This window comes from Cheilinus undulatus, linkage group 14, assembly GCF_018320785.1.
Source record: "Cheilinus undulatus linkage group 14, ASM1832078v1, whole genome shotgun sequence".
Classification (NCBI taxonomy): Eukaryota; Metazoa; Chordata; class Actinopteri; order Labriformes; family Labridae; genus Cheilinus; species Cheilinus undulatus.
In genome coordinates this window covers 22,772,399-22,799,871 of record NC_054878.1, presented here as the reverse complement: position 1 = coordinate 22,799,871, position 27,473 = coordinate 22,772,399, and the positions used below count along the sequence as shown (strand labels likewise).

General features: G+C 38.6%; 1 protein-coding gene across 1 annotated transcript; it reads left to right on the top strand.

Moving 5' to 3' along the window:
* On the top strand, positions 1-24,078 carry LOC121521844 (triadin-like). The gene is made up of 6 exons (XM_041806020.1): positions 1-444; positions 10,520-10,718; positions 12,981-13,022; positions 20,027-20,074; positions 22,982-23,143; positions 23,843-24,078. The coding sequence occupies exons 2-6, from the start codon at positions 10,532-10,534 to the stop codon at positions 23,863-23,865; spliced, it is 462 nt and encodes a 153-aa protein (XP_041661954.1). The 5' UTR covers positions 1-444; positions 10,520-10,531; the 3' UTR covers positions 23,866-24,078.
* The last annotated feature ends 3,395 nt before the right edge of the window (positions 24,079-27,473 follow it).

The following is a 27,473-nucleotide window of genomic DNA, read 5'->3' as shown; positions in this document are numbered from 1 at the left end:
TTTGGACCCTAAGAGGGGGCAGGGTGACTCTCAGTAGGTCACCCCCTTCTCCCTGCTTCTCTCTCGTCACCATTTGACAACTTCCCTTCAGAAACTTTGGCACAAGAATTTCTTGGACTCAAATTAAAACCCTCAAGAAGAACTTGACAAAAAAAGAACCAAAACAAAGGCGTCTTTGCCTTTTCCTCTTTTTCCCTCTGTGCTGGAGGTTTAGGAGTATTTTTAGACCTGCTGTGATCCAGCTCATCACAATTGAGCGGCGCTTTTCTGCTGGATTTGAGTGTAGCCTTCGTCATCTTTTTTTTTTTCCCCTCACATTCAACCGAGGCCAAAGAGGATTTAACGAAGGAGTTACATGCTTGTTTCTATGGTAACGCTGCCTTTCCCAAGCCTGTAAAGGACTGAAGGTTATCACAGAACATTCAGCAAACTTAAACGTCCAAGGTACGGTGAAAATCCATTTAACTTAACAACATAGTGATGATCTTTATTCTAGCATTACAGTTCTCTTATTGTCATGGAAAATATCTCCTAGAGCAGTGATCATTAACTGGCGGCCTGGAGCCCATATCAGGCCCCCTAAAGCTTCCTATCCTGCCCCCTGAAAGATGATTAAAAATAAAATGTTGTGGTTTTTTAGGGTATCTTTTGTCTTTAAATCCCTACAGCTATTAAATCAACCCCATGCTGATCAAGAATGCATTCATTTGGTCATAAATCACCTAATGTTTTAACCCATTTTAACAGAAATCCACCAGTCAGCTATTTGTAGTAAATATGATGCAGGATAAAATGATTGATTAAATCTGCAGCTTTCTGTGTCAACTGTCCACCTCAGGCTCTTGGAGAGTACAATGTTCCTAGTTGAAAATCAAAACAAAAGACCTGTGTCCTGCAAGTGTTAAGGATTCACCATACTAGCTTTAGACTCAGTGATGGACAGAATGTAAACCTGAAAAATACAGGCTAAAATATGTCAATCAGGGAATTAGCTCACTATTAATTCCTAAAAATGACTTACGTTTCAAAATAAAGTACTAATACAATAAAATGACAAGACAAATTAATTTGAAAGCACGGCCCCAAAAGGGTCTTTCTAAAATGCAAACTCTGACCTTTGTACAGATGTTGTCAGATCTCCGGGGGGGGGGGTGTGAGGCTTTGTCTGCTCTGAGGCTGCCAAAATTAGATTTGCAAATATTGACTAAAACCATGATAAAGCAGTTATTTAGTAGTTTATACAAAGCTGTTTTGTTGAGAAAAGCATGCATAGGCCATTTTTAGGGTTTTATCAATGAAACTATGAAAATCAATGTAGATTTTTGGCGGCAGTGTGTCACTTTTTCTTCTCTCTTGGGTCCTGGCGGGTACATGTAGGGGAGCTCCAAGGAAAAATGGTTGGGAAACACTGTCCTAGACGGTAGCTGCTATTTATAAAACTGTGTCAATAAATTTCATTCTTACCATAAATTGGCTGAAATAATAAAAAGTATTATAGTCTCAAAAAGAAATTAGGCTTCAAACTCTGGTAAATCCTAGTTTCTTGTCATATCATATCATATGGTATATCATATCATATTGTATTGTATTGTAATGTATCATATCGCATCGCATCCTATCAGATCATATTGTATCAGACTGAATCATCTGTACTGTATCATATCAGATTGCTTACATTTAATGATTTGGTATCATATTGTACAAACTAAAAAAGCACTCTGAGAGCGCAGACCTCCGCCATTAGCCCTATCTCCCAATAGTAAAGGATCCTTTAAAAAGTCCTGGATCTAGATGGTGATCCGGATCACTCCCAAAATCTAATCAGTTCTTCCTTATGCCATTTGTGAGATTTCCTGAAAATTTCATCAAAATCCGTCCATAACTTTTTGAGTCATGTTGCTAACAAACTAACTAACTAACAAACCCTGCCGATCATATAAGCTCCTTGGCGGAGGTAAATATTATGTCATCTAGTATTGTATCATATTGTGTTGTACGATAGCTCTGATAACTCTCAAGGGATGTTTACATAATTAGCCCTGTTAGCATCAGTTAGCATATGTTGTGCTGTTTTTGTCTTTAATAACAAAACGGAGAACAGGAAATTCACTCACATTAAGTTTTGTGAAAGAAGAAGGCTTCTCAGAGCTGATGGTGTTTGTTGAGTTAGAATAAAAGCCACCATAATAGTTAACAACAGCTGTGAGAGTGGAACAGGTGTGTAAGGAAAGAGCACCATGGGTAAAATGACTTTTTACTACAGAATCACATTATAAGGGTTTTTTGTATCAGAGTGAATAGAGTTTGGAGTGACGAGTTCATACTGTAGCGCTCCATGTTGATTTTTTTAATCATCTTTTATTTTGTCATAACACAGGACATACAGCAGGCCACCGGCAGGTCTGCATGCACAACATTTTTTTTTTATAGAAGTTAAAATAAGTTAACACTTGAGTACATGTTCATAAGGTTGTCTAAGTAGCTACTAAAAAATCCCATCCCATCCTAATGCAGCTATTGTGACTTGAATCAAGGTGCTGCTGCTTCCCATGATGGTCAGTCCTTTATAGCATCCAAGATAAAATGCCTGTGTTAACATTTTAAGAACTAGTCTGATGCAAAACATTTTAATCTCTTAATTGAATGTTTCTATCTGGGTAACAGCAGAACAATATCATAGCATCATCTTAGCTTCACATCCTGAGGACTGTCAGTGGAACAAGCCCTAATCCTCCCTCTGAGTCAACTTTATTTTTGTGCAATCAGTTAAAAAAGGCGGTAAGATGTATATGGTATGAAACATCGATAGATGTGGATACAAGACACTCATAACTCACTCTGTATTCACACTGGTGGCACCATGGGCTTTGATCCGAGTCTGTGGTGTAGGCGTGAGACATTCCCATCAAATTGCACATGTGAGAGACTTTTAAAGGCCTACAAAGAAGAGTTTTAAGATATTAATAAAAATATATAAAATAAAATTTTCTATCTTTTCACTGTTGTCATCACAAAAGGAGACATAACCCCAGGCAGGCTGGGAACTTCACCTTTTGAAAATGCTCACTTTGATGTTTAAATGATCTCTTACCATTTTTCTCTCTTGATCATTCATATTTTCTTCTTCTAAAAGCACACTTAGACATTTTCTAAAAAATATAACAAAGAGTATAGATGGCATGTAAATCACTGCTTCCTCTCTTACTTTTCTCACATAAACTGAGTTTGGGAGAATTTTATGATTTTATGAGCTTATTTTGTGTGAAAGGGTCACTAGCTAAACTGTTCTTCCTGGTATAACAGGTGTGAAGAACAATAAAGAGTGAACTGTGGGGCGGGTAACAGGGGCTGTGAATGTGGAGTTTTCATTTGGTGATGTCTAGTTTGCTGATCTGGACTTTGCTGATAATGTTGTGATCCATGTGGGGACTGTAGATGTCCTTGTGGATGCTCTTAGACTGAAGTTTTGGGAATGCGCGTCTTCATGGCCAAAACAAACATCCCGGCATGTGGGGATGCTGCCACTGAATCTGTGTCTGTGGATGGTGAGAGTGTGAAAGTTGTAGAGCAGTCCACCTACCTTGGTAGCGTGATTTGTTGATCAGCTGACTGATCAGCTGACTGATCAGGCTGAGATCAACCACAGACTTGGACTTGGTGAGCAAGACAGTGTGACGTTCTCGGTATCTGAGCATTTGGGCTAATGTCAGAGTCTTTTGGTCCTTGATCCGTACAGTCTTACTATACTCCAAGTGTACATTGACTTTACGAGACTCGATTCTCTTTCCCAAGCCTGATCCAGCTCACCGCATACTGGGTGCCAGGATCCGATGGGCTGGTCCAGACACCAGGGACAACCGCGTCCATTGTGGAGAGGGCAGCTGGGAGGATACCTGGAGAGATGGAGCATGGGCCTGGCTCAGGCCTGAAGGATGGCCACAAGTAGGCTGGAGCAGTACAGGGCCAAGGTTGACACAAAGTGCCAAACCTGCACATGTTCCCATACCTGACCCCTAGATTCTCTGGATTCTCGGCATGTGAGACACGGGACTCATGGAAGCAGTCTGAAGGCCGTGACTTGTTAACATGCACACCAAAATGAAAATCCAGCCATGATGCTGGTGTCATGCATCAAGTCTGAAATGGCTGTTAGCCAGGAGCCTAAAGCTCATTTCAGACTGGAAGCATGACACAAGCGTCTCAACAGCAACACGCCTGGATTTTCAGTCTGATTGCATATTAACAAGTCAGGGCTTTCAGACTGCCTGCATGTGCACCGCATCTTGCACACCTGAGAGTTTAAAGATTTGAAGTCTGGCCTATATTTTCCACACACTGCGTACAGCTATGGAACATATTAGACAGGAAAATGATAAATGGAGAGCTTTATTTACCTTGTTGTAGCACATGTGCACATAGAATATGTTTACAGGGTGTTTCTTGATAACCGTGAGGAAGGCCACAAGCTTAAATGCACCTGTTTGATAAAGTTGTTCTCTAAAGATCTACTATTAGTGAAGCTTTCTGTCTCCACACTGGTAGAATATGTCACAGTAAAGTTAAACACAGTAAGTGTTTTTTTTGGCTTGTACTTTTTGAATTAAAAGCCCAGTTTAGCATTTCTGTTGAGAAACTCCTTTCACTTGTACAGAATGCTTTTGTTCTGAATAGTTCCTGACCACTCCCACTATACAAGGAATCAAGTTGTAGAGGGGTTTGTTTAGGTAAAACTTATGATGAAGGACAGGGCTTTGAGAGCAGGGAGATGCGGTTGACACGCAGCTGACACACAGCAAACTGACACACCCTGTGTGAAAGCAGCACTGGCAGGAGCAGGAGCAGACACACACGGCACACCCAAGCAGCAAAACACGCTTCCAGTCTGAAACAGGCTTAGAGTCCTTCCTCAGTTTCAGCTCTGTGCCTGAGCTAAAAGTCGACTAAAAGTTTAGTCCAACTAAAGGTTAGCTTGGAGAAGCATTTCCAAGATGGCCTCTAAAGTCATCTTCAGAAACCAATGGCTGATGTCACTGACACTACACCCTTGTATAGCGGTCTATGGTTGTAGTTCACAAACTTACTGTGTGTTTTTATGTTTAATCATATTCTGAGAAATAGCCAGCAAACTTCAGCTTTGCGAATGGAAAAAATCAGTAGCTCCCACTAAAATGTAAGGCAATGCAAGACAACTTTAGTAACATTAATGCACAGAGAAACAGAACAAAGTCATTATCATCATCATTAAAGTCATTAAAAAGATGACAAAAGTTGAGAAGAGTTTTTGGTAAAAATAAGAAAATATGAGAACTAAAAATTATTATATTATTGAATGAATTAAAGGAGTTGTTTGAAAGAAGCTGAGACAATATTGAACTGGTTATGAGGGGAGTAAATAAAATGTTTTGAAACCTGGTTTTTAAAGAGCAAATTGACATAGAAAGCCTGAGGTTCTCTGGTAGATTTTTCCCACAAGCATGGAAGCTAAAAGCTACTTTTCCCTGCTTGGTTCTGCTTTTGGGAACAGTTCTTAAACCAAACGTAGTGAAATGAGTGCATTAAGAATTTATTCTATAATTGTTTTAATGTACATTCATTGTGCTGCTGTTTTATTGTGCTTGTAATCTCGATTGCATTTGAAATGAGAGAAACTTCAATGTTCTTTTGGTATAAAAGAGTGAAGCACAAAGGTACACATCACTTCAAAGACCATCAGTTGCATTGTAGCACTGGAGATGATTTTCAACAGGGTTTTTTTCTTTAAGCAAAGCTTCATAAAGTTGGAAGCATTTCAGGACAATTGGTTTTGCCTTCAATACATCTGTGTGCTCTTACAAATTCTGTTCATTCCTCTGGTGTAGACACGGTAGCAGCAGTTGGTGTGTTCAGGATCAGATTAGCTGTGGTAACAACAGGTGGGCTGTGTCATGTGTTACAGTAAAGTAAAAATGTCTGCGAGCCTTGACTCACACTTTGACAACAACAAATGTTGCAGTAATAACATGTTTGGAGAAAGAGAGTTAAGTGGATGATTGCTCGGTGCTGTGTTTTCCCCTCTTTGAACCGCTGTACGACATTTAGACTTAAGCGATCCAATCTTTTGTCATTGTAACATTGTGACTCTTTTACCCGCTGACGATCGATATGTTGGCCTGACCGGCTGTTGCCAGGGCTTCAATCAATGACAGACTTCTTTATCGCACACAGCTCTACCTCTAAAGTCCCACACACACAGGCTGTCACTCATCAGATCAATGTTCCTGCGTCAAACAAACACACAAATGCCACTTGTTGTATATGAGTGGGCAGAATTATGTAGAATTGATTTTATAGTTGGCTATCTGAATGCAGCTACAGAAAGGTCAGTCTCAGACAAGCTACAGAGTCAACACTGGTCTTTAGATTATACAACAGTCTGGATGAATACAGCACATCTAGGACATTATACAGATGAGTAGTTGAGTACAGCACTCAAAGGAGATGATCATGGATGTGTTGTTGGACATTCATCTTTGTTTTACGATTGTTTGTCCACCAACATCAGCAACATGAGAAACGAGAATAGCACAGGAGATCAAAAACAATACTTGGGTTTCATTCTGCTATATTTGATCCAAATGTTCACTTCTGACTGGAAACGCTGCAAATTCATTCAGAACTTCAACAAAGAATTTTCACTCATGAAGGAGTTGGAAAAATTGACAAATTGGTAAAGGAAAGTGACATTTTGCAGTAGAAGCACACTAAGTGAATAAAAAAGGGCATCTCTGAACTATCATCCGTTGCCTTTGTCTTTTGTTCAAATCTTCAAGGCAACTAACCTTGCAAAGCAGATGGATTCGCCCATTTCAGTGTTTCTTATTGACGAATCCATCTTGCAGAGCTCCCGTCTGAACCGTTTTGGCCCGGTTAGAAAGTGACAGGACCAATCAGCCACAAGGTGCAGTGCTTTCGGACGCAGCGGAGTCGTGACATAAGCAAGCAGCGAGAATAGGCCGGTGCAATTATGACGGAAGACATTAGCGTGGATGCTGCTAAAGCGCCAGTTTTATCAGAACTTGATGACATTTCTTCGTTAAAAGAAGAACAAAGAACAGCAGTGAGTTGTTTTTTTCCAAAAATGACAAAAGTCGTGTACTGACATGTCTACAGTTACCATGGTTTGCGTTATGTGGTTCTTTCTACAGTCTATGGGCACACCTTGGTAGTGGCTACATCGCGTGTTTTGTTGCTCTGATTGGCCCATAAAAACACGACAGACGGAACGTTCATCCAATCACCCTTTGAGTTTTTTTTTTTTTTCAAAGGCTCTGCCCTTTCCCAAACACTGTCTATGAGAGGTTTACTGGCATGCCAGATTATAAGGCAATGGCTGTAGATGTAATCATAACCTTACCAACACGCAACAGGTTTTGAGTTTTCAGTCTCCTTGCAGCAGAGTCGAGATTTTACGAGAATTGCGAGGTTCATACCCAAAACTCCCTTCAGTGGAAACACATTCCAAGCGCAATTGTACTTAGTCGAAATTTGAGAAATATTACTTTTAGTTTGTGAAAAACTTTAATGAAACCCCAGCTTCTGAAGCTATTATTGGGCTCTGATGTTAAAACTGTGACTTTTTAACCTCTTTTCAACACTTTTTTACAATTTTTTACAACTTTTTCCACCAATTTTTGCCTTTACCCTTTTGACTTTTTTAACCCTTTTTCGCAACTCTTTAACCCCTCTGCAACATTGTTGCCACTTTTTAACCTTGTTCTGCCACAGTGTTAATTTTTTTTACTAAAACTATGACTAAAACTATTCGACAGCCTTTTTTCCATGAAAAAGATAACAAAAATAGATCTGTGATGACTGAACAAAATGACTAAAACTAGACTAAAATGTAATTTAGTTTTCGTCAGACATTTAAAATCTGTGATATTTCTCCACTGTGGGTAAATCTGTCAAAAAATGCAGCTGTATCTCTTCTGCATCTTAGCAGTAGAAAGAAATATTTATTTTTCCATGAAAGTTGTCTCAGATTCTTCTGCTTTATTCTCAGGCATCCTGAGGATTGTGCACTTTATGGTCTAACTATGATGGCACTACTTTCATAATTTTAGTTCTGTGTGCCCATTCAAATTAGCATTACCAATAAAAAGGTAACTCTTTTTTAAGATAATGTAAATTTACTTCCATAGTAATTGATAAATTCTATTTTTTGTTGCTTTGATAAGAATGGTTATTATTCAGGTTAAAATACAATTTGCTTGTCACAGCTTAATTTTATTATTGAACATGATTTGTTGACCTCCAAGGGCCTCCAATCTGGTGGGGCCCCAGAAAGCTCTTCCCTTTACCCCACCTTTACCGGCTACCTGTTGCTGGATTTACTGTCTGGCATTTCCTGTTTGCAGTCAAATAAATCTTATCCAGAGTTTGAGTGCTAAGCTTCTGATAAGAATAGGATAATACATGACTCATGAACTCCAGGTATCAGGTTTGAATCACATCTGGAAGTACAGATATTTTATTAACAGTGTGTGCCTTGAGCTGAATATATGATATAATGAGGAGACAAGGGAACATTGACACCAACCTACACTTACCTTCCATTAATTGACAGTGAAGATGAGAGCCATTAGAGCAGAAATCAGCCAGTAATTGTGTCATCGGGTTTGTCATAATGAACAGTGTTAAATGTTTCAGCTGGACCAGCTCAGAAAGCATACAGGACTCATGTGGATCAGCATCCTTCAGGGCCTCATTAAGAAGCTCAAGAAGGGGCATATTTCTTCCAAATGAGTCAGTCCTATTTTAATCACATCTCCACAGCAGTGTTACTATCACTTTATATTTGCAGATAAGCTGTGAGGGAAGCAAGCAGAGAATCGGAGGGAAAAATAAATCATCCGAGGCAGTCATCGCAGCACGCCCGCAATGAACACAAACAACCAAACATGAGCGCGTAATCGTGTTAGAGCAGTCGGCCTGCACTGCAGAACAATGATCAAAAGTTTCTTTAGAGAAGTAATTTGTCTTGTAGAGCAGATTTTTTTCCTGAGTGAGATGGAATTTAATCTCATCGCCTTGGGCAATCTTTGTTTCTATTGCTCTTCTGCGGCTCTGTCGCTCTTATCTTCTCACAAATAAAAACACAACATACTTGCATGATTTACTGACACCCATGTAAGTAAACAGCTGCTGTGTGCATCCATCAAAAGACTGGGTAACATGACTTCAAGAGATTGTACTGCAAGGCACAGATTAAAGTCACTCTTAGATTAAAAGCAAGTACCCCATCATACTCCCAGTGTTTCAGCAGTTAATCTTGAAAGGTGGAAACAGATTTAGTTCAATGTTTATTTCCCACCATCCAATGATGCATGAATCTATTACATTACTTGACTGTTGCTTCAGCTGACATAGCTTTTAAATCAACATTTTGATTAGACCCAGCCAAACTGGGAGTCCATGGAGGTCAGCAAAATTACAGTCCACAGTAAAGCTCAGCTTTGATAACTATTCTTTATTTCTAACCTGAATAATTACCACTCTTATCAAAGAAAAAATAGTATTTTTATTTATTTCAGCTGCAGTATGAATATAGCCTTTTTCAAAATACAGACCTGTTTTTCTTTAAACAAATTACCTTTTTATTGGTAAAGTTAACAATGTGGATGGACACAGTGAACTATCCATCCTTCCATTTTCTACGCTTATCCCGTAGGGGTCAAGAGGGGCTGGAGCCTGTCCCAGCTGTCTCTGGGCGAGAGGCAGGGTACACCCTAGACCCCAGTAAATCACACGGCTAACAGAGCCAGACACGCTCACACCTAATTTAGAGTCACCAATTAACCTAATGACCATGTCTTTGGTGGTGGGAGGAAGCCAGAGTACTCAGAACCAATGCATGCACGGAGAGAACATGCAACTTCTGCACAAAAAGGCCCTATAGTGTTAGACTTCAAAGCTAGGCCGTGATGTGCACAAACTAGAGGATGCCAGCAATTAAAACAGAAAAAAAAATTAGACAACTTTAAGGGAAACTGATGAAATAAACGTGAACAGAAGCAATGCGCAAAAAGTGGCAAAATGGCCAAAAAGCAGCAAAAGTGGGTCAAAGTTGGTAAAAACAAAGAGGTGGTAAAATGAGTGAGAAGTGACTAGAATAGGTGAAAAACAGAAAAAAATGAATAGAAATGCCAAAATGCAGTGGCATAAATGAATGTAGAGTGGCAAAAGAAGGAAAATGCAAAAAAGTGGCAAAAGGGCATAAAGAGACAAAACAGTGGAAATAAACGGTATCCAAAGTAGACTGTGTCATTAGACAAAATCATTGTGTGAATTGTGGAAATGATTGCATCTGTTTTTTTTTTATTAAATGTTTCACACGGAAACCGGCATTCATTGAAACTTGACTAAAATTCCTAACTTGTCCTCAGTTCATATGCAACTTATTCCCTTCATTTAATGCCCTTCTATTCGAGGCATTTTCCCGTTTTTTTTTTAACTTCTCTTATTCCCTTCCTGTCCTTAGATCTCTTCACCAATGAGCAGTCAGAACAGCAGTGGGGAGGCGGGCCCTCCAGCTCAGACTAATCAGAGGACATTTTTGGATGATCTCATTTTGACCTTCACTTCACCGATGGCCTGGCTGCTGGTCGTGGCTCTGGTCATCACGTGGTCAGGCGTTGCCATTGTTCTCTTTGATCTGCTTGACTATAAAACTCTGGCAGGTAAAAACGGTTTTTCTTTTCAGGATTTTTAATGTAATTTTAATACTGAAGTATTTAGTCTTTTATTTAAGACAATTTCATGTTTTACCACTCAATATTTGTAATTCATGATAATGATCATTACATTGTTATTAAAATATGTTTTTAATTGTTAATCATGTTTATGCCACTTTCCCTTAATTTATTTAGATCCATTTTTCACTGATCATTCATATTCACATTTCATCGAGGCATTGGTCAACAACCATTAAGACATTTTTGAAGCAGACTTCAAAAGTGGATGCACCCACAATCTAACATGTATTACTCCATGATTGACAACATCTTATCTATTAGTGTAGTTATATAGTAGTGTACATACTGTATAACTACACTTCTTTTAATATCACTGAGGTGTCACAATCATACAACAATTGAATGGATTGAAAGGGCATTTTCAGTTAACATTGAATTCAGTCATTTAAGGGAAAAAAAATCATGCCAGATGTGACATGTCAGACTCTGAGATTTGTTATCTTTCCTTATATGCTTTAATCTTCTCTGTATTTGGCTGTGTTTACATGGACTTGACTATCCTGGCTTGAGCCTTTTCCTAGTTTAGAACATAGTCAGGATCTGGTGTTTACATGTACACAGAGAAATTTGGTTACTCATAACCCTATGTACATGATATATACTATTAACTGTCTGAAAATACTATTAACTGTGAAAAAAAAAGTTCTCCCACTGTTAATGCTACAATCACTGATCTCTTTATTAGGTATACCTTTCTAACCCATTCTGATGCACAGTTTGAACATCAGAAGATCATCTTTACCATGTCTGCATGCACAGATGTAAATGCTGATCAGGTATTTGAATTGTTGACAGTTGAACAGATATTCATAATAAAATGGTCGGATAGTTCGACTGCAGTCTGTTCATTTCTGTCAGACACTCTCACAACTGTTCATTTTTGACACAGTCTATCTAAGAACAGAAATACAGGGAAAAACTTTCATCATAAAAATGGACTGATCTTCCGTTTATGGTTAGGCTAAGACTATCAAAAGTTAAAAGTCAAAACCTGACCTGTGAAACCTGACTACAACAGGTTTAGTAAAGCTTGGTAGACTGCTTACAGGAAAAAAAAAAAAAAAACATGTCTTCTGTGAAAACATTCTAACACAGCAGCGCAGCTCACAAAGCTCCATAAGCTACATAGATACTGAAGCTGCATAACGAACCTAAAGCTAAAGCTAAGCTAACAAAGCAGGTATTTAAGCTACATATCTATGTTATCTGCATAGCTAAGTTAGCTTTAGCTATGTCTGGTAAAGCTCACGTTGCTAAAGCAAACTTAGCCATAGATATCAGAGCTACTTAGGTGATGTAGCTATGTAGCTAGCATATCTTAAGCTAAGCTCACAAAACCACTGTGTAACCTATATAGCAATGTTATCTATGTAGCTACATTAGCTTTAGCTGCATTTTCTAAAACTCACGTTGCTAAAGCTAATTTAGTTACATTAGTAACATTTGTAGTAACATTAATTATGTAGTTAACATAGCTTTGTTAGCTTTAGCTAAAGCTAATAAACCTAAAGCCAGCAACCCTTCATGTAACTACTTCTAAAACAGATCTATACATAATTTAATCCCCAGGTTAGACCTCTTATCTTTTTCCCTGTTTTATTTCTGAAATGTTGCTTGGTCTAGAATGTTTTCAGTGTGGTGAATGTCACTGCCAGACTTTGTTTTATGAGTAAAGTTGAATTTAAAATAATAATCTCAAACTTGAAATACATTGAACCAGCAAATTACACCATTTCCTCTCAGAGATAACTGGTTTCTCAGATCTATGAGAGTGGCAGTCAGAAATGTACGGTCTAACATTATTATGGTAAAAATATGAATTGATTAAAAAAGTAAAGCTTATATTTAGTTGTCAGTATATTTGTGAAATTGTAAAGTTTTAGCATTGCTTTCTAGTAATCTGTAAAAGGACCTGATACAGGAAGGCCCTTTAACAGGAAATCATTTGTTTTGTTAAAGATGTGATACAGCACAGGCACTGTTAGTTGTTAATGACCTTTCCATCAATTCCACTCATATTTACTCCATATCACTCCCACCACTACACATCACCATGTTCTGTATATGGACTATCCTCTAGTGTCAGAATAGTCCTGCCTCACACATCCCACACTCATCTCTAACTCCTCTCCTCCCTCCTTCACCTCTTCTCCATCCTCATGCTGTCACCTGCCATCCCATCCAAAGAGTACACATCATACTGTGACGACCCAATGTGTTTATCTCCTGGTAAAACAAAAACTGCCAATCCACTAACAGTTTGACTGCACTGCTTGTTTGCTCTTCAGCTTTGCATGAGATGAACCAGGAAAAAATCAAGATATGCATGCTTCCTGTCTGTTATGTGTCCAGTATATTGAAATTTGACTTTCTGGCTGTTTTAAGGGGAAAATCTTTTTAAATCATGTGCTCTCTGTTGGTAGAAACTGTCCATCTGCAGAGGCTTTTAAGAGCATGAAATGATTCGGGTGAATCCAATGCGCTTTCAAATTTCCAAGAGCAACTTTTCTGCCCTAAAGAGTCATGCCAAACACTTGCTGTGGTTTATAGACATTCTCCTCAGAGCTTGTGGCCAGTTTTTACAATTTTACACTTTTAGTAGGACATGTCTTTAAAAGACAACAAGATGTTCTTGAAAAGCAGACCTGTTACATTTTCTCTGACATGTATCTGGTTCTTCATTGCATTTTTTTACATTTAAATACAAACTAATCAAAGAAAGAATAAAGCTCAGGAGTTTTTGTATTGTCCCATTGTGACTGAGCTAACATTCGTACGAAATATCAGTTAGCTAACGAGTTGGATTTCAACTCTCTTAAAAACCTTAAACAATTCCTCATTTAGAGCAACACTACACAATATAAGGCATGAATAAAACTTTCTGAAACAGCAAGATAAAGTAAAGTTCTCTCCATTTCTGGATTCACCTCTTAACTATGGATATGCTGCTCAAAAAATGTGAAATGCAAAAAAATGTGGTCAAAGTTCAATAAAGTCTTTCTTGATCATTTTTTTAATTCACTTGTCCCAACCCTTAGTTTTCATGGGGATTCCAATGAAGCAATTTTGTTTTGAGGTTATAGCTTTTCTTGTGTGTATATCTGTGTCTTATATAGATATATAAGAATTGCATCTTAAGATTTTACACCCAATTCCCAAAATACTTAATAACAATGGTTCTCAGTGGTTCTCAAACTGGGGTCCAGGGACTCCTGGGGGTCCACTAGCCACAGCTTGGGGGTCTGCGAAATAATTCAAAATAAATTATTAAAGTAATGCCATGTCATTAAAAAGTAAATAAACACACATAGGGACCACATTGCCAAAAAACAACCATACTAAACCAATGACTCTCACATAATTCAGCTCTGGGCCAATAAAAACTCAGATATAATTGCAGCATATCACATAAATCTATCACTCGTCATGCATCAGTCACTTTGCTACAGACAAATTTGGTGTGCAGGTTCAGCTAGCGACAATGGATAAATATTTTAGTGCGTCCACTTCATCAAGTGATGCTCTGAACAAACCAGCTAAACTGAGGAAATATGATGGCAGCTAGCTGGAGTTTGGTTTTACTGTGAACAGCGACGGAGGACCATAATGTGTTGTGTGTCTCTGTTTGCAAATGAAGCATCATCTGATAACAAAGCATGCAGAGTTTAAGGACAAAACAAGAGATTTCTCTAATGAAAGGGCAACAAAAATGGCAGTTAACATATGTTAAATCAGCATAAAGGTTATGTGGGGGTCCTCTTAAAATTGTCTCCCCTGTAAGGGGTCCCTAGCCCCAAAAAGTCTGAGAACCCCTGATCTAAAATATCATAAAATTACTTCCAGCATTGCCTGTCTGATACCGCTAAGTAGACTGCTAGAATAATCCCGGACAAAACAAAGCCCACCCACAAAAGTCAAAGCCACTCCAAGGAAGCTACAAACGCCCTAAGGTAACACAATCACCAGTGAATAGTGGTGGGGACATTTTTTCTACTTTTTGAGATTTAAATAGTGTCCCTGTGCTGTTAAAGAGCATATCTTAGTTTTTCTGCTGTTGTCAGGTGATGCAAAAAGGGATGAAGAATTAAAATGCTGCTGCTGCTGCAGTGCAATAAGGAGTTTGACGGTACTTGGCAAGATTTTTTATTGGTCCATAGGCCTCCATGCTGGTCATATGACTGAAAGCTATAAATAATGGACTGTTAGCTACACTTTTATGCAGATTTATGGAGATCAGTCAATGATCTCTCGATAACTGCTGACTGGAATGTTATTAGAGCAGATAATGCATTTTGTTTTTGCTGTCCTGATGGACTTCTTTTCCTGCAAACATCACATCCTGTTAATTGTTAAATACAGATTAGGCTACAAATCTACAAATGAAAATTGAAGCGTTTCCAAAGCTGAAAATCAAGACTTCTCTGTTCAGATCCTACGTTTCTCTGCAAAATGTTTAACAAATTTCTCAGTGATGCTGAAAACTATTTTTCTATTGTTTCACTCATTTGTTATGTATTTAATAACTATGATTGGAGGCATGTTTGTCTGTGTTGATTTGCACACCACACTGTTGCTCCAATTGTCCTTTAAACCTCTCAGAAGACTTCTTGGGCATACTAGTTTGAAAATGTGGGCATAACAAAAACATGAATATGTACAGAAACTACTGTACACTATATATCACTACAAATACACACCAGCTCGCAGAGATGCTGAGCCATATTAAGAAACTTTGTCAAGGTGATTCTTAAGGCAACACATTCATACTGCCATTCCTTTAATTAGACACACTCCTCAGATGTGCCAGTGCTACTTGTTCAGACTGGCAAGTGCATCTAAGCATCTGCTCCAAGCATCATGATGTTATGTAATGCAAAAGCTTAATATAAGAACTGGGTTACAACTATTATGTCTGATGAGAAAAAAGATCTGTAGGCATGATTGGAATGTTAAACAAACTTTAGGAAAGCTGAACAGAAATATGTATATATGAGAATATTGGCAACAGTACTGACAATATACAAGGCTGCATTTTAATCACATTGCCCTCTCCTGCCATGACATTTCACTAAAACCATTTATGTGTAAATTAAATGGATAGCAGACATTTTAGGACAATGAAGAAGAAATCCAGACAGCTTGAAAGAGCTTAAAGAGGTTTGTGTGAGAAAAGCAGTGCCAGGAAACAATACCGATTTAGAAACAGTAGGAGAAACGCACACAGCTTGACATACTGTAAAGAAAAATACAATAATTCAGCGGAGATCAAGGTTGAGACACTAAAGAAACAGCCTGAGGGAATAAAATACAGAGATATAAGAAGAAGAGAGAAGGTGGAGGAGAGACAAAGAAGCAGCAGAGCTAGCAGTTTAATCAGTCACCTTATCAAACCTCTCTTCTTTATTTCTTTGCTGCAGCAAAGAAAGTGATTCTCTATGTTTGGAAGAATTCTTGAGAGGGGAAAAACTATTAAGATTTTGCCTGGAAGGAGAAAAAAGAAGGAATGAAAGTAAAAGGAAGAAAAAGGGAAATAAAACCAGCAATTGTCAGTGGTTATATTCTGCAAAGTGTGAAAGTAGAGTGGTGAGTAAAGATGAAGGGCTGGGATTGTTTCAGTGGTTCATAGAAATCTTATCAGCAAAGGAAGAACATGATGCCCAATGACCTTTGACCTCAAAAGTCTAACACGTTCATCTGTTTAGTGTAGTGGACATTTGTCCACAGTTTGAAGAAAATCCTTTAGTGTTCTGGAGATATAACATGAGGCTGACAGGGCTCAACAGTGAGGTTCAAAAATCCATATAAGCTCATGTAAAGGACAAAGGTTTGCAAGACATCAACCTTGTTTTAGGAAAAACAAAGTTATTTGTGATCTTTGCCGAAAATACTACAATACAATATCATTCAGTGTCACAGCAACATCTCTAACTGATGGGGTCTCAAGCCATCGTAAAGCTGTCAGCTGTTGATGATGACAGTGCATGCCACCGCTGTATGAAGGCATAAATTCGCAAACTACCACTTATTACAACATTATAATTTCAAACATAATCAGTGCAACAAAGATAAGTGTAGAGAAATGAATATATTGTGTTAAAGGCCACATATTTTACCCCTTTAAGACAAGCTTATATTGGTTTCAGAGGTCTCCAGAACATGCCTGTGAAGTTTGTTGTTGAAACAAGACTAGGTTAAAACCTAGTATATGGCTGACCGCAACTATCTGGGATGCCTGTTGAAATGCCTGACTGGCACAATGATTTTGTCATTGTTATTTTTTTGTTAGCAAAATTTATTGTGGACTTAAATGTATAGCTACATGCTGTCCTCTCTCTCTCTGTCTCTTCTCTGTGTACGTATGAAACACTACAGAGACGTGTCAGACTTCACTGATAGAGACAGACCCTGAGTCACTAGAGATTAAATGTTTTTTGTCAGATATATGTCTTTAATGGTAGTAAGTTTATACTAACAATAAAACACCAACTGTTAATGAACTCTTTATTCATAAAAAGAAAAAAACTGCAGCAGGTTTCATGAACATTTGTCTGCACATTTATCAAGCCCAAATGGAAAACCCCAAACACATCCTCCATCCTGAGTAGGGATGGCGTGGAGACATAACAGAAAAAAGAGGGAGAGAAATAAGACAAAAACAAAATGAGGGTGCGAGGAATGATAGACACGGGGAGAAAGGCCAGAGAAAGCATATGACAACAGAGATGATAAGAAAGAGAAAATACCAAAAGACAAAGAGACAACCAGAGCTTAGTGCCATTTTTCCTGCTCTGTTTCTCTTCTTGTTCTTTCTTTTTTAAAAAAAAAAAAAAAAAAAAGGTGTTTTGGAGCCTCCTGGGTGTCTTTTTAACTTCTCTGCTGTACTATTTGTGTTTTTATTCCCCTCTCTTCGTTCTTGGTGTCACTTTTAAACTTAAAAAGCACAAAGGTTCATGGGAGAAAAGAGGAAGCACTTGATGAAACATGAAAGTAAAAATGAGACAACAGAAGAATTAGCATAAAAGTAGAAAGGCATAGAGGAATTGGATGAATAAAAGGAAGAAAATAGACAATGAAGTTATGAGGAGATGAATGAATAAGAAACAGAAATGAAAGGACAAACTGGAGGCCAGTAGGGGGGAAATGCTGGCTTTCTATTCCTGCTGTCTCCTGCTCCGTCTGCAGTGCCAATCAAAGAAATGTCAGTGAATTAATCAGCTGTTTGTCAGGATCTATTATGCAACTCCTCCACGCCAAGAAACAAACAGGCACAAAGCTTCTTTCACCTGGGAGAACTAAAATTCAAGAGATTAATTAATGAAAGCAACCACGAGGGAAAAAACATTATAGATTGGTCCCAGCGGCTAGCACAGAAGGTTCAAATACAAAAACAGAACAGAGAATAATCATTAATTTTCATTTCTGGTACATTAGACTAGATTTCAATGTCTGCGATTATTCAGCAAAAAATATATTTTTTCATGTTTTTGCATAGCCGTCATGTTGCACCCTGACATTATCTCTGAACTGAAGAGCTGTGGTTATTGATGCGTTTAAATTAAACATTATTATTTTATAGGCTCTACTTGTTTTGCTAGATGTTCTAATAGTAAATTAAGTATGTTTACGTGTAACAGTCAGTTACTGTTTCAAGGTTAGAAAAGATGGCTCCTGGCTCCTCTGCTTCCCTCAGTAGTGACCATTAATGATGTGTCTTTAGAAAATGAGTCACTTCTAAGAGACAGCTCTTTTTTTGTGAATGATAGGAGATTGTTGTTATTCAGTAGACATAAATAATGAAAAGGCTTTTTGCAGTCATGTGATGCAGGAATGCCAGATGGGGGACAGGAAGTGATAGACAGTTATTATAAATGAATAGGAATGGAGGAAAGTTAGTACTTAACAGCTCTAAATGAACCTGTATGCTGCTTCCATCATCAGAGAATTTCTAGATACATTGAATATGATCTCTACACTTGACAAAACAAGTGATTTTTTTTCTACAGTTTAACCGATTCAACCCTGGCCCCATGCACTGTCAACTTGTGCTCAATGGTATAACATTCTAGTTTCAATCTAAGGGTGCTCTGAGGCTGTTGCAATTAGATTTGTTAATGTTTTTTTCTTTAACTGTTGGTATTTTATCAATGAAAATTTTTTGACAACAATGTATCACATTTTCCTCGGACCCCAGGGGTGGGGCTCAGCATATCCAAGATTTAAGTAAGGGTCTAATTCTTTTGTAACCTTGCAAAGCAGATGGATACGCCCGTTTCCTTGTTTTTCACTGGCAAATCCATCTTGCAAAGCTCCCATCTGAACCGTTTGGGCCCGGTTAGAAAGAGACAGGACCAATCAGCAACGAGGGGCAGTAATTTCAGGGGCAGCAGAGTCGTGATGTAAACAAGCAGCAGTAAGAACTGGTGCAGTTATGGAGGAAGAGATTAGTGTGGATGCTGGTAAAGTGCCAGTTTTATCAGAACTTGACGACATTTCTTTGTTTAAAGAAGAACAAAGAACAGCAGTGAGTTGTTTTCTTTTCAAAAAACGACAAAAGTCGAGTACTTACATGTCCTCCTGTGACCATGTTTTGCGTTATTCCTCAGTAGCTGCGCACGCGCAGCTTGCTAGCAGCTACGTCACATGCTTTGTTGCTCTGATTGGCCCGTAGAGATGTGACAGACAGAACGTTCATCCAATCATACTTCAAGGATTTTTCAAGGCCTCTGCCTTTTCTCAGATGTGTCCTATTGAAGCTTTCCCAGATGGATGTATGAAACACATCCGTCTGGTGTGTCAGCTTAATTCTTTTGCATACCTGCATGATTCTTCAACAATGTTAGCGTAGAAACGATGATAATGTGTGAATGCTTGTTGTTTCTTGCAGTGATGATTCAGCATGTCCCCAGCATGAATAAGAAAGTTTGAACATATCCTGTATGATGAAAACAATGAAAAGTATTTTTGGTGTGCTGTATTTTTCAAGTGTTATAATTGTTATCATCTTTGTAAACATTACAGTAACTCCAATACTCAGCTGCATGTGGCTTTGACTGTCTGAAAACTGAAAATGTTCAGTGTAATAGGGGCCACTGATGATCCTGTTTTCTATTTCTTCACCAAAGTCATATATCTCTTTTTTCCTCTTCAACCTCGCTTCATAATTGCCTTTTTAGGCTCATATTTCTCATCAGGCATCATTGTGCCTCAGTTAACATCATGTCTCTGTCCCTCAGGTATCCCGCCTCCTCCTGCCCTTGGTAGAAAAATTCAGAGGGCTAGAAGTAAGTAAAGACATCGCATTTACTGTATTCATATTCACATCTCCTTCACTTTATTTATTGAGCAATAATAATAACCTTTGTGCAGGTTACTGTAAAGAATGTAATTATTTTTAAGCTATAGAGGAGAGGTGGTGCCTTGTTTTTATTACTGTCTCAAGCTTTATCAGTCATATTTAACATTTTCATAAAAGGGCTCTTGTAAGAGCAAAACATCATGAATTGAATGGTAGTTTGTAAATAGAAGCAGTTGTATCGATGCTTAAGAACTTACATTTATGTCTTTGCCAAAATGAAGCTGGCTGAGTGCAAAAGCCAAGAAGTTCCTATTGACACCCATGTTAAAAGGCCCATTTTCACAACAGAATTAAACAAGTTTTCAACCTGGTTTAAACACCATTTCAGTCTTAATGGCTCTTGTCTTTAATGAAACACACAATACACATGCTGAATTCATTTTCATAAGTAATTTGTTTTGATTATTAAGGCTAAAAGTTATGCATATTTTTGCATAATAAGGCTGTAGCTGACTGCCGGGAGGTTTAGACCCACCTAATATCCCCTTCCTGGATTGGTCAAAACATAGGTGGAAATGACATTGACAGGTTGGCCACTACCATTGTTCTGCTTTGAAATGCATCCTCAGATATCAATGGATGAAAGATGAGATTTTACCTACCTGACACACTGGATAGACTGTCTCATATATCCATCGCATAGGGTATATTTCACATTCATCTAGAAAACTTTTGGGAAGGGCAGAGCTTTTCAAAAAATGATTGGACAAACATTCTGCCAGTCACATTCATTACGGGCCACTCAGAGTGACAAGACAAAATGAGGTACTAGGCATGCTCAACTCTCGACAGACAGGAGCTGCTGTAGTGTATGAACAGTGGAGCTTGTTGGTGGATAAAACTCATGCCAAGGTCAGTCAGGAGAATTACTAAAACATCTTCACCACAGAGAGATGCTTTCAGTGTCGCTCTTTGCTATTCTTTTAGTACAGAAATGTGATAAAACTGCCTCTATACAATAGCTACATCCAAGCTAATCGCTACACCTTCCACAGCCATTGTATATTTAAGCTGACGGTGCAACTAAACCCTGACGTAACTATCACAAACTCATGTCGAAGCAGGTTGGCAGAAGAGTAAAAACATCTTTTCTGCCAAGAAAAGCTTTCAGTGCTGTTCTTTGCTCTGGTTATGATGAAATGTGGTCCAGTTCTGATAAAGCTGCAGTGATACTATAGCTACATCAAACTGCATCAGTTGCAGCCAGTGCTATCAGCTTCCTGTACAACTAAACCCAAGGCTGCCCATAAGGGGGATAAAGGGGAAAGCTTTCTGGGGTCCAGCCAAACGGGGGCATTCATGGAGGTGAGGGAAGTCCACTGTAAAGTTAATCTGTGATAACTGTATTTTATATTTAACCTGAATAATCACCACTTTAACCAGAGCAACAAAAAATAAATGTTATTTATTTATTTAGATCAGTAAATCCTTTTCAAAATGTAAACCCATTATCTTAAAACAGAATTACCTTTACTGGTAATGTCAACATTATGAATGGTGGAAACTGGCAAAAATGGGTCAAAAGTGGCAAGTACAGGTTAAAGATAAAAAATGGGATAAGGCACTGAATATGGGCCAAGAAAGGAAAAAGTGGCAAAAAAGGATGATTAAAAAAAAAACAGTGAAAAGCAGTTTAAAGGGGCAAAAAATCCTTTGAAAGTAGCAAAAATGGGCAACTGAAGTAGTGAAATTAGTGAAAAAGTAGCAAAATAAAGGTAAACATTTGGGAAAAAATGGGTTTACTGTAGAAACAATTGTGACAAAATAGTTGATTAAACCCCGCCAGTAGCTACTGCCCCGTTCTTCTCAAATGACACTGATTGGTCAGGTCTGTTCTCAGCCCTTGCACAACCGTTTCCGATTGGAGCTTTGCCAGATGGATCTGCCTGATGACAGACATGGAATCTGGCCAGTACATCTGCTTTGCAAGGTTAAAACTTTACATCTGCTTTAAAAAGCGTATGGTCTTGTGTTGGGCTCCTTTTTGCTCGGAAATTGGATGATGGAGTAGGGAATGATACCAAACAACAACAGTAATACAACTAAATTACAATGGCACTCTCAGAGTTAAATATTAAAATTGATAATCATCCAGCATCAGTACTATGTGTAAAAAATTTTAGATGCAAGGCACTGGAGCAAAATATACATCCAGTATAATACCTCCACAGCTGAAGTGGGACTGTGTCTGTAGGCGGTGGGTAGAAGGGTGGTGGGATCATCATGTTCAGGAGCTGAACAGCTTGGGGAAAAAGCTGTTTCTCAGTCTTGCAGTAGTTTGGTCCTGTATCACCTGCTGGATGTGAATAGTTTGAAGAGGTAATATATCCAGGGTGAGCTGGATCACAAAGTTTGGCGCTCTGTTCTGGCAGCGGGGCGGTAGATGTCCTCAGCTGTCAGCAGTTGAGTCCCAGATAGAGATGTCCTCTGCAGCCTGGATGATCCTTTGCAGTACCTTTCACATGCAGCACATTGGAAGGACATCATGAACTTAACATAGGAGCTAGCTCAGTGGCAGACTCAGGGTGTTTTAGGGGCAGGGGTCAAAATAATAGAAAGAAAAGAAAACTCAGATTTTCGCCACCTGTAGCACCTGTAGATGCATGAATGGACTACGGAGGTCACTGTTGCTTCATACAGCATTTCAAAGAAGCAAACACCGGCAGCGTTTCAGACCCAGTATGGGTTGGTGGGACAAGTTTTGTGGATGTGTGGATGGGATTACACATGTGGACTGGGCCTCAGGCATTAGATGGATGTGATGACTAATTCTTGTTTTTTCAAATCTATAAAACCATTTTTATTTTTTATTTTCTCACTCTTTTCGATGTAGGTGGAATTCGTCCAATTAAATCAAGCCCTGCCGCAGTCCCTGCTGATGTCACAGCTACAGATAGCACTGATTGGCTGGAGATGATTTGGGCATTTATAGCCAGTCTGGTGGCTCCTGATGATGAGGAGGAAGGTATTCACCAGCTAACTGAAACCCTTACATGTAAGAAAACATCACCTCACACTAACAACTCATTTAATTGTTATCAATATCGATAATCAATCATGTGAATAAGATTCTTACTTTGGTTAGCATCTTATTCAGGACGTAGATGTTCACCAATCATGAATGAAACATTTTAATTCTGTGAGTTTGAAGGACTAATGAGCATGTAAACCCTCACACCAGATGTTTATTATTCAAAAGCTCATCATAATCATCCAAACCATGCAGACAGAAGTAATGAAGGAGCTGTCAGAACTTAATCACTCACTTACTAATGGAGTTATAATTACTTTGATGCCCTTTAACCTGCTAAATTGTAGGAATAAGCAGAGCATCAAACAAACTTCCCACTTTATCTTCTTTATCCAATTATCAGAACCAGCGGAGCATTCAAAATATTGTTAATTAAGTCTAATAAAAATTTGAACTTGAGCACTGATGTATGTATGTCACAATGCTTCAATGACACTTAATAGTTGTTCTCATCAGGCTGAGAGAAAGATGTGTTATTCACACTTATTGAGCCATGAATTTAAGAAGCCATTAATTACAATGAAAGGCCAAACATCTGCAGTTAGACAGACAAAAAAAAATCGTAGCAGTTATTTTTCCACCATGTAGAGGTGCATCAAGGCCAGGTAATTTCACGTCTGCAGTAATCATAGTTGAACAAGGCCTTGATTTCTCCTTTCACAGCTTTTCACTCCGAGGAGCTCTGAGCAAGAGAAGTTTGCATGAAGAGAGGATGAGTGCTGACAAGAGGTTTAAAGAGAGAGAAGAGGGGGAGAGGAGGCAAAAGGAAACAAGCGTGTCTGAAGTGGAAAATGTAAAGGAACAGAAGAATAAAGAGCAGGATGTACAGTTTATCACAGCGATGTGTCTCTATGCCTACTATTAACTGGAATCTGAAGAATAAAAGCTGCCTGTTTGAAGCCTTGGCTTTGGTTTCTTTTTTAGACTCTACATACACCGTCTTTATTTTGATCCATATGTGAATCCTGAAGGCTGATGTCTTGATCTGCTCTAAAAGACAACACAATTTTTGAGGTTTCTCAGTTTTTTGAAAGCAACATGTAACTTTTCTACCTTTAGTTGATCTGACAGTACAATAACTTTCAACAGGAAACAAAGCATCTCTGCCATTTCAGAGTGGCCTAGTCTTCTACTGTCAGCCCTATGAAACACTGGCAGCAGGAAGTGCATACAGCGGTGATAGATGAATCTAGGAAGAGAAAACAGAGTGTGACTGAGCAAGAAGCTGGACAAAAACCAACACCCTGACAGCAGAGAGTACACCACTTCAGACATTATTCATAGGAAATTTCAGTAACTTCATAAGCGTAGTTATTTCTCAGGTTTTGGCATAACCCACCGTGTAAATGTAAAAAGCTGCCACATTCCTTGTGGATCTTCAGGTCAGCTCCAAAACACAATGTCCTAACAATAGGTTAGCGTCAGTCATCTCATTACATCACGCAGCGTTGTCAATACTGTGTTGACCTCACTGAGTCTGATTACATTTCATATGACTTTGTAGCTATTTGTTTGGGGGGGGGGGGGTCAAAATCCCCAAATAAATTGTCCATGATTGATTTATAAAATCAATATAAAGGCACCATATTTAAACAGGCATGTATTCAACTTTAAAGTACTTACCATCACCTGGTAGCCCAAGGGCCACATCAGGCCCCCAAAGCTTCCAATCCAGCTCCCAGGAGATTATTCAGTTCAGAGATGGCTGTTGTTTTAGCTTTTTTTTAGTCTTATTATTTTTTTTATTATTTTTATGCTAGTTTACTCGAAAGTTTGGTCCCCACAGCCTGTGTCAAGAAAAAAACTTGACCTCGCACAAATGTAGTGTTGACTCTTATTTAAATGTTGCATCCTGCAAAACAGCAAAGTGGTAAATAGTTATATGAGAAACTGGATCTGTGACTGAATGTATTACAGAATAACCAGATCATGACACATTAAAGCCCATCCTCAATAAAAATTGTTATCACGTATTTGTCACCCTACAGCACACACGCACATACATTTAAAATATGTTTCCCGACATTTCCATTCCTCATCCTCTCTCTGCCTCCTCAGCCCTCCTATCTGTCTTCACATCAGGTGGTCTGAGGTGGAAATGACCAATGACTAACAAGCCCGCGTGTTGCCACCAGGCACTGATGAAATACAGCACAAGCAGCAACCTGCCAGACAGAGAGATGAACAGTGATGCTGGGAGGACACTGACGTTGAGGAGATAAGGAGCAACCTGCCTGCAGTGGACCCCACAGGATTAAACTGAGTGACTCCAATAAGGAGCCGGAACAGGAGAGGTAGAGGACGATGGTGGATGACAGGGAGAAAATAACCGAACTGCACATTCATACTGTTTTCAAGAGGTAAAAAGGACAGTATGAAGGTCAGTTAAAAGAAAGCCAGACAGGAATAATAAGGAGATGAGATGAGTTAAATAGACTGTGAGCCTGAACAGGAGATCAGCAGCAAAATACATGAATACATCAGCAAAACATTAGAAGCCCAATATTCAATATAGATATTTTGCATACTGAATCACTTAGGCTGCAATGGAAATATAATTACTTACATACAAGGAAGGGATCTTCAAGATATTTTTTATCAGGCAAAAGTAAAGTAATATAAGAAAATAACATATTAAAACATGTATATAAAAATATCTAAAAGTAGAAAAAGTAAAAAAAAAAAAAAAAAAGGTTACCCTCCCAGTTAGTGACCCTCTTCCCTTTGAAGTGGATGTGTCTGACTGGTGGGCTGAAGTTAACTGAGATACTGCCTTCAAAATGCTCCTTTTATACTCAGTTGCCGATTTGCTCTTTTAGCTGTTTTCTTCATTACTTTGGTTTCCCTACTTTCCCTACCCCTACTTTTCCAGCCTTTTATTGCCCCGCCCCTATTTTTTTTAAATGTGTTGTAGCATTAAAATTCAAATTAGCTGATATTTTTCATGAAAGGGTAAAATGTCTCAATTTCAACATCATATATGTTGTTTATACTTCACTCCGAATAAAATATTGGTTTATGAGAAGTGCAAATCATTGCATTCTCTTTGTATTTACATTTTACACAGCGCCCCAACTTTTTTGGAAATTGGGGTTTTATACCCCAAGTTATTTTTTCAAGTTTGTCACATTCTCATAGCGATGCAGCTCCATATGAACCAAGAAAAAAATGAAGCCATCTCATAATAACCCAGGTCAGTCCACAGTGGCAAACTGCTGCTTTACCGTCTCACTGCTGGAAGTGATGAGATCTTCTCAAGAGCTTAAGCCCCTGCAGATTATTAGCATGTGGATAATCTCCATCAGCAGATCTGTATGTAAAGACAGAATCAGTATGTATCATTCACTAGTATTTCAGGAGGCATTGGCTGTGTAGGGGAGATGTCAGTAAAGAGCAAAAGAGGATGAACCACATCAGTGATAATGTAAAACTGAATTTCACAACTTAAATTTTATTTATCTGCATGCAACTAGAGCTGACAATAGCTTGTACACAAAGACAGCACACAAATATTAAATCTTGATCAGAAACCCTTTATTTCTTAACTGCATGCTGGACAAATTTGGCCTTCAGTCCCAGAGACTGTATGGTCATTAACATAGGCTTATACTAAAATGGACAGAGCATCAGCTGCCTAGGAGTGAAGCCATAAAGAGATCTCCCTGCTGACTGGCAGTTGTAACCATTTGTTATTATCATGAAAATTTTTGTCCAGCTGCTCATCTTTTGGAGTACTTTTGTTTCTATTAGTATTTTATATGAATAAAACAGGATATAGCATGATGAGTAGTAGCTTTGTTGACAAATGCCACACCTTACAGGTTTTTTAAAACAGATTATCAAAGTAAAGGAGGAAGAAAAAAGGTAATAGAAGCTACTGTAGAGTGTATGGTGCAGCTCTCTGAAATTTTATCGTTAAATTTAAGGTATGCCAAGGTGAGCTGATGGGATTTGGCCTTAACTCCATGGTTCCACCTGCTAGCTCCCTTCTGGGGCTTTTTCATAACATCAAGCACTTTGGCTCTACTTGGTTTGACTTGGCATGGCAGCCCAGTGCAGCAGTAGATTTGCTCTTCCACCACAACCAAGCTACCCAAAAGTCATAGTGGAAAAGCCCCAAAAATGATATTACTTGCTGTGGTGGGAATTTCTAAAAAGACAGAAAAATTAAGACACCAACAACAATCAGCAAGGAGAAACTTTCTGGATTTATTTAGACACCTGCAGGTGAACACACCAACCATGACCACAGAGTAGCCATGGCAGAATGTGCCACCAACCTTTTGTCCAGTGT

Coding starts and splice junctions, on each gene's coding strand:
- LOC121521844 (XM_041806020.1), top strand. CDS start 10,532: ATGAGCAGTCAGAACAGCAGTGGGGAGGCGGGCCCTCCAGCTCAGACT. Junction 13,023..20,026: donor CCCAATGTGTTTATCTCCTG/GTAAAACAAAAA, acceptor TCTGTCCCTCAG/GTATCCCGCCTCCTCCTGCC. Junction 20,075..22,981: donor AAAAATTCAGAGGGCTAGAA/GTAAGTAAAGAC, acceptor TTTTCGATGTAG/GTGGAATTCGTCCAATTAAA.